This window comes from Etheostoma cragini, chromosome 18, assembly GCF_013103735.1.
Source record: "Etheostoma cragini isolate CJK2018 chromosome 18, CSU_Ecrag_1.0, whole genome shotgun sequence".
Classification (NCBI taxonomy): Eukaryota; Metazoa; Chordata; class Actinopteri; order Perciformes; family Percidae; genus Etheostoma; species Etheostoma cragini.
Genome location: NC_048424.1, coordinates 9296064 through 9304175, shown reverse-complemented (window position 1 = coordinate 9304175; position 8112 = coordinate 9296064). Strand labels below are relative to the sequence as shown.

At 41.6% G+C, this 8112-nt stretch overlaps 1 protein-coding gene across 2 annotated transcripts in view; it reads right to left on the bottom strand.

Annotated features, from left to right (window-relative positions):
* Positions 1–8112, bottom strand: part of utrn (utrophin) — a 140861-nt gene that overhangs the window by 129389 nt on the left and 3360 nt on the right. The window contains exon 1 of one of the 2 annotated variants that reach the window (XM_034900314.1): positions 437–645. The exons of the other annotated variant lie outside the window; for it this stretch is intronic. Within the exon in view, the coding sequence (XP_034756205.1) occupies positions 437–518 (82 nt within the window). The 5' untranslated portion in view covers positions 519–645. Of the gene's footprint in view, positions 1–436; positions 646–8112 lie in introns of those variants that run through there. 2 annotated transcript variants of the gene reach the window in all.

Below are 8112 nucleotides of genomic sequence, written 5' to 3'. Positions count from 1 at the left end.
AGCTGGATACAGCAAAGGCTGTGAGCCACACAAAGACTCAAAAGATAAAGGCCAGCACATCCATTAAAAAGTACAAATATATGTAGATTGAGAGGTGAACACACAGCAACATAATTGTTTTTTTGCATAAAGCAACATGGACAAAACAAAAGTCACTGAAGTCACTAAAAGATGTGAAACGGTATGAAAAACAATGACAGTGAATGCTGGTATATTCACTGACAATATTTCATAAGCAATTGTTGTTTTTCACAAGCAATTTTCAGAGAATCATTGGGACACTCTTAGGTGTAAAAGACCTCTCAACAAGTACAAAAAAAGATAAAGTAAGTGATCACTTTGTAAGTTGACAAACCGCTTAGTTTCCTGTTATGCTTTTTTAAATTATTTGTTAAACTCCTCCACAGATGGACTGAGGATGTGCTTATTCACTTACCTAGATCAAGAGTATTTTCAGGTTTTCCCTTCCTCCTAAAAATGTTACGCTTTCTCCACGACATCCACTTACTCAAATTCATGACGGACAGCAAGTATTTTTACAAAAAAGGTGAACCAGAGCGAGAAATAAAGAAAGAATTAGTTGAGAGACCGGAACAGGAAGGCACGAAAGTGGTGGTGGGAGAGTGAGAGAGAGAGAGAGAGACAAAGAGTAAAGTGAAAGAGGAAGTAGAGGTGTGAGAGAATTATTTGAGTCTGCGGACTGTTTATTTGGGGTGTTGGGCTGGGTTGTCAGATGTGACATAACACACACACACACACACACACACACACACACACAGACACACACAGCGGGAGGGTGAATACAGTGAGTGACAAGAGCAGGGACAGCTTCAGCGTGTCAATTAAACTGTAAATGACAGGTGACGTAGAGGTTGGTTTGTGTGTGTGTGTGGATGTGCGTGAGTGTGTGTGTGTGTGTGTTGCTGTAACTGACAGCTGATTCTCCTCTGAATACACAAAGTACTGCAAGGACAACAGCTCTTATTCTCCCACATCTTAAAGTAGATAAACATGAGACAGACTAACCTAAACCCTAGAACATACTGGGGGGGGGGCCGTAGCTCAGTCCGTAGAGAGTCCAGTTGAGAACCAGGGGGTTGCTGGTTCAAGTCCCCTTATGGACCAACGTACGGAGTGTGGACTGGTAGCTGGGGAGATGCCAGTTCACCTCCAACAAAACTAATAAATTATCATACTAACCTTTGAGGGAACATGCGTATCATCTGGAACTTTACAATACCGCAATGTTTGTGCGAACTTTCTCATTTTGCAAAGACTTGTTTGAGGACTTTAGGATCCACAAAAACTCTCAAAATCTTGCAGCCATGGTGCTCTTGAGCAAGACACTAAACTCCCCTCAACAGCTCAGGCTGCTGGTCCAGCACTGGCAGCTCACTCACTTTGACATCTCTCCATTAGTGCATGTAAAAGGACCTGAGAATGTGTGTGTGTATTTCAAGCCTGTGTGTAGCGTGTAATAACAATAGTGTGTAAACTGTAATTTTCCCATAGGTGATCAATAAAGAGTATAACTTATAAATGAAATTTTACTGCCGACACCCTGGGCTACAGCAGCCACTTCCTCTGCAACTGTTTAAATAAAAGTTAAACCTTTGACAATCAAAACAAAATTAATCGGAATAAATGCAGGACATGCAGTCACAACTGTGACAGGGCTCCTGACATTTAATAAAGTGTGTGGAACAGGGAACAGGCCCGAGTCTATTTGCTCATTGACATATTTAGTCAACGAGGGGCAACTGAACAAACAACTGACTCTATTCTTACTAAGAGGGTGAAATAGGAAAAGATGGGCGCGAGGGTAGAGGGCAAGGGAAAATAGAGAGAGAGAAAGTAAATTTTTGCAGTGTTGTTTTGTTTTCTCTTTTCTTTTCCTGTACAAAGAGGAAGTAAAGGAGGAATACCACCTCAGTCCCCCCGTGACCAACTTAAGGCGTCTGATTGAATTAAATCCACTTCCTTCCATAGAGAGTTGCAGCAGCTGGTCTGGTCACAACTCAGAGGAATGACTTGGGTTGGGTGAGGCTGGCCTTGGCAGCGACTGAAGGATTCAGAGACCAAAAGGGACTTTCCACTGGGCTGCATCAGTCATGAACCCAGAGACAGGCGTCCCCCTCTGTCATTCCGTCTCCACACACCACCCCGAGAGTGTCTGTCATCGTGCTGCTTGAATGAAGCCGTGCGAGTGCATATGTATTGGCACAAACATCACTGCGTGTCTCACACACACACACACACACACACACACACACACACACACACACACACACACACACACTATAAAATGTATTTTCATTTGACCACAAGCATTGATCAAGTTTATATGATATTTAAAGCTGCTTGTTTACTGCATCTTTGCTATTTGAACTTGAGTAATTCGGTTAATATGTTAATCGAATCACTAATCCTTATGTCACACAGCCTTATAAATATACTAATTAGGTCAAGCTACAAAGAATGTGTATCCTTCTCTGGCTGACCACCAAAGCCTTCTCTCCCAAAAGCTAAAAAAACACAATATTTAGTCTAAATCTAAAATAAATCATTTAAAAATCAAGGATCGTCACATCACCTTGCCTTCTAGCTGTACTAATATGCAGTACTTTACCCATTCTCCAGACAATCTTTCACTGTAAGGTCACTTTTTGATGTGCAATGTCCTGCAGAAATGTGGGATGAAAAAGTATAATTACGATTAAGTTGTGTCCTCTTTCATCCTGCTTCTTGTTATGATTCTCAACTTAGATTTCTGTTTGTGATCGCGAAACGGAAGGAGTCACACCATTGACTTAAACTTCTACATGTTTTGTGGCAACAACCCATCATGGCCTTTGTGGCTACTGTTGGAGGAGAAGTAGTATTTCTTCTTGTTTAACAAGGGATTTCCTCTTTATGGTAAATGTCTTTATGATGATATCAACAAACAGCACACAACGCGGGATATGTTGAAAATAGCTGCTTTTAAATGTGTTTTAGGGTGAATTCTATCCTTAAAAGAAAATCCCTTTGCAGAAGTGGCAGAGGTAATCATGGTTGTGCTTCTCACTAACACACACAAATACACACATACAGAGCAGATGAGTCAGTGGTCCAACCAACATCCAAGAGAAGGAGATGGAAAATGCTAATCTCCCACAATGCCACAGGCCCCTCCACCCTTGGAAACGGTAGATTCCCATGTCTAAATTCTCAACATCTCTTTATAGAGGTGCATTCTGTGTTTCTCCCAGTCTGTCCTGCCTATCTCTATGGCCCACTCGATTTAACATTGTAAAAATGCATTAAAAAACAGGTTGTCACTAATATGGGTAATACTCTAAACTCTCTCCAGGGCTCGGTAGTGAAAACCCCAACTGTAGAGTTGAAAAGCTTTCAGTTGTTTGCACTATGCACATAGTTTTAGCAGCATCAGTACTACAATAAGTAACACAAATGTGTTACTACCACTACCAATGGATGAAAAAAAACCTTCAGCACTCTGAAAAGGTATTTTAACAGTGGGATTCAATCCCTTCAAGTTATGTACTCAGTGGTGAAATACCAGTGTAGCTTTAAAGGGTTAATTTCAATTCTCTCTGGGCCTCAGTCTGTTTTTTTGTTTTAGTAAATCCTGTCATGCGAAGGGTCAGAAGGTAGATTGGGCAACACGGCTTTGTAGCCCTAATGAGCTAGGAAAAGGGGTTAAAAGAGGGATTTAAACTCGAAGGGCATGCTTTGGAAAAGGGAGATTCAAAGCAAGAGGAGACCGGGTTGCGTGTGTGTTTAAAAACCACAGGAACATTCAACACTGATCATTTTCTTGCCATTTTCAGCCTTCTTTAGGAGAGTTTAAATATCATCTGGGCTGGGCGGGGTGCACACGTACACGCAAACACGCACACACACGGACCAAAGAGGCAGAGTCCCACAGACCACCGCACCCCGGGGAGATGTTTTGGCCAGCGCTTCCATTCCTAAATTTCCAGCCAGGATTTTACAGAGCTTGTTTCCTCCCACTTCCCATGCAGCCAGATCCAGCTACAAGCAAAGAGACCAACACACTTGTGTCTATATATTGCTGTGAAGACACATCCAGCTGCATTCCCTGTGGACACTTCGCTTCCTTAAAGTCAAATGATGCTCATGAGAACTCTCACTGACCATATCTCCGTACAAGAAAGTGAAGCTTAAACACCAGAGGCAAACAAAAAACAAATTCAGGTCATGACATCTCAGAACGAAGGAGGCGGCCACAGTGAAAGCTTCTTTGTTTTGATTTGTGTTCCATGCTACCCACACAGGCAGATGCACACCCATTATTACGTATTGGCATAACACTGCATACCGCTGCACTCACTGAAACTTAGAAAAAGGTGTTACTGTCATGGCTAGGTTGAAAATATCACTCCAGATAATAACATTTCATCCAATTGTTTCTGAATGAGCGATCCAATCACTTTTCAAACATGCACTCACACACCAGCTAGAAACTCTTCAAAAGTACTCGGCCCACCCTGCTACGAGTAGCAAGGATCCATGAAGACTAGCTGAGCTAGTATGGTGACAAATCTTTAGAGAAATATTCTAACCACACCCTACACACCCTCGGTTTGGTGACAATCCCATTCCTGTTCTCTTATTCGATACAAAGTCTCACATCCATAAATAATGCATAAATAGTCTGTATAGCTCAACAGGCATAGTTAAGAGAGCTAGGCCTAGAGGTCTGAAACTCATGTGTTGTTGACAAGATAGTAGAAGGTACTGTGTGTGTGGTGTTTTCCATAGAATGGCCCAAAGATTGTCTTAGTTATTGGTATGAACTATTAAAGTTGAGGACCAAAAACTGTTTTGAACCATGTCTGAACAGATGCAGCATAGATTGTGTTTTAATCACATACTAAAGAAGCACATTGTCAGAAACTAGAAGAATCAGCGTTTCAGATGCATTCATACATGCATTTTGGCCTTGCAGTTTCCATGTGGTAATGGCAAATGGGCAAAAAAAACAAAGACAGGTGGATTTCTTAAGAGTTCCAATCTAACAATTTAAAAGCTGCATACACTAACGGACCTGGACGGCTCCCACCAAATCTATAGTATGTGAGGAAAGATGCGGTTATTCTCACATTTACAAATGCTCAGATACACACTGACTTACAGGAGAGAGTGAGGAGTGACAACAGAGAATAGAAAGATGGAGAAGAACAAGACCAGGTCAGGTAACCACGCAGCGCATATGAAAAATTGGAACAATACATAGAAAATTAGCACTTTTTGCAACTGGAACAGTATAAGAGGGTTGGACAATGGTCCTCAACGGCAGAGCTTTCAAGTGACAAATAAAGAGAGAAAAATCAGGTCAGGCGAGTGTCCATTACTGTGTAACGGTTGGTAAACAGCCCCTAACCCTGTGAATGATATTTGACCTTTCACATTTGTCCGCACTCCGGAATGGGTAGGGGGAGGGGAAGTGCACAGGCTGGATAGGTAGTTTGGGCTTCAGGTTGTTGTAAGGTAATCCAACCAGGACTTTGGTAAAGAAAACGTTTGTAGACACTAGAACTGCCGTGCCATGAGGCAAACCACACATATTTGGTTCTCAATAGAGTCCAAGCTATGAAGGCTGAACTATTTTGGGCGACAGGTGATGATTATTTTCAAGGTAGATTATCGGTAGATGATTTCTTTAGATTAATTGTTTGTAATATAAATCTATTAAATGTGAGACAAACTCAAGATGACGTCTTCAAGTTGCCTGAATAAAAGATATTCCTGAAACACTGCAAAGGAGAACAACGGAAAAACAGTACTTAAAGATGTGGTGCATAGTTTCTGTAATGACAACAAAACTGTCGGAGCGTCCACATGACACAAGCCTTCTGTGACACAACGGTAGATATTAAAATGCTCAATAACGTTTATTAATATCAAAAGGTTCCGCACTGAAACTTTATGGATTATATGACCAAGAGTGTAAGCCTTGTACAACAGGTGAATGTTGATCGTGTATTTTACTGCTTAAACCTGTCATTCACACAATAAAGTTCCTACCAATGTAGAGTCAGATTGTTGAACCCTGCACATTTTTCTCTCTCTCTCACTGGGCCACTGCAAGCTTGCATAACAACTTTGAAAACATAAACCACCCCCCACGCCCCTCAGGAGGCATGAGTGTGCATACGTCTGTGAAAGGGACAGACAGTCTAGCTAGCTGTTCTTCTCCATCATGGGAGGCAGAGAGACAACACACACATCCCTTGCCTCAGCACACATTGTGGTGGTGTCTCTCACTGTAGTTTAACAGTTGACATATGATACACACAGCTGCTGAATTAACTGAAGAGTTTCAAAATAACATAACTTTCTCTATAAGACCAGGACGACCAGTGTTTACTGTGGGACGATGAGTTATGATGACAAAAAAAGAGAGGTGTGTGCGCTAATGGTGTTTAAGTATACACCTCCGTGTTAGGAATAAACTTGCCCCCAAGGAGGCTGGTATGGAGATCAGACGGACTAGTGAGCTAATGCTTTTCTCGCAAGGCTTGTCTCAGCTGTGAAAACATCCTTAAACACACACACACACACACACACACACACACACACAGAGAGAGAGAGAGAGAGAGAGAGAAAAATAGCACTTTCAAAATTCAAAAACCTGGTTTGACCTGGTTGTGCAGAGTTCACATACTCTATGAATTATAAAATAGAACACCTAATTTCATCCATATTTCTGTAAGGCCACTGACTGCACAAAATTGTGCCATGCACCTTTTTATGGGTTGTTTTAGTCTGCAGCTAAGCTACAGTACGTGCTAAATGTTCCCGTCTTTGCCATAAAAGAAAACATTACTTTTGGGGTTTCTAGGGAAACCTGAATCTCCGTAATAAAAGCATTGTGGTCTGGACACAGGCATTGTAAATTACAAACTCCATCGGCACGGTGGAATTCCTGGCACGGAATCTGCCAGCCTTCTGAGGGTGGACGGGTGTGGAAAGCTGGCACACGGACTGTACAGGATAGATAAATCTACCCACTTTTTTATTATTACTTTTTCTATTTTACAGTTTGTAAAGGAGCGAGAGAGAGAAACAGCAGGGATGGGGAGTTGGCAGGGCACTCGTCCAGCAGATTCAATGCACATGCCACCACGTTCTGATTCCAACATAAGTATTTACATGATATATTCTGGGTGCACATTACAGTTAACAATGGAAGATACATGAGTAATTAGGATGTTGTTGTTCTTTTGTTGGCTCACTTTTACTCACAACATGTTAACCAGCAACATAGGATTCCATTCACTACGCTAAGCTAACTAGCAGCGGCGCTTCCGGTGTTGCACCAAACTAAAACAATGCACGCACTGAGACAAAAAATGCGGTGGCCAACCTATCTACAGTTTGGGGAGACCGTGATAAGACCTATTTCAAAAAACGGTGGCGTGTTCCTTTGAACCATAAAATCCTTGTATGGCAGTGTCACATGCTTAGTTTAACTTAACATAGTCTAACATACTATGTTTGACACATGTAACTACCATATGTACCATATGTGTGCTTGCTTTCATTATATTACTACATTTGCCTATGTATGTATGTATGTATGTATGTATGTATGTATGTATGTATGTATGTATGTAACGTAATACAGTGGCAAGACTCAAGGTGTAAGCTAGGTAACACTTTTGTGCACAACACCTAAATGGTATGTCCCTATAAAAACATCATTAATATCCATATTATGAATGTATTTTTGGGGCATTTCTGGCCTATCTGTCCTTTTGACAGGACAGCTGAAGACACGAAAGGAGAGCGGGGGGAATGACATGACATGCAGCAAAGAACCACAGGTCCAAGTGGAGCCCAGGCCTGCTGCATCGCGGAGTAAACCTCTATATATGGGCGCACGCTCTACCAGCTGAGCTATCTGGGCGCCCATCAACACAGTTGTAAGCAATGTACAGCCAAAACAAAAAAGCCAGCTACAGTTAAGAGATGGACACACAAAATCTAGTACAATGTACTCTATTTATATATATATATATATATACAGTGGGTACGGAAAGTATTCAGACCCCTTTAAATTTTTCACTCTTTGTTTCATTG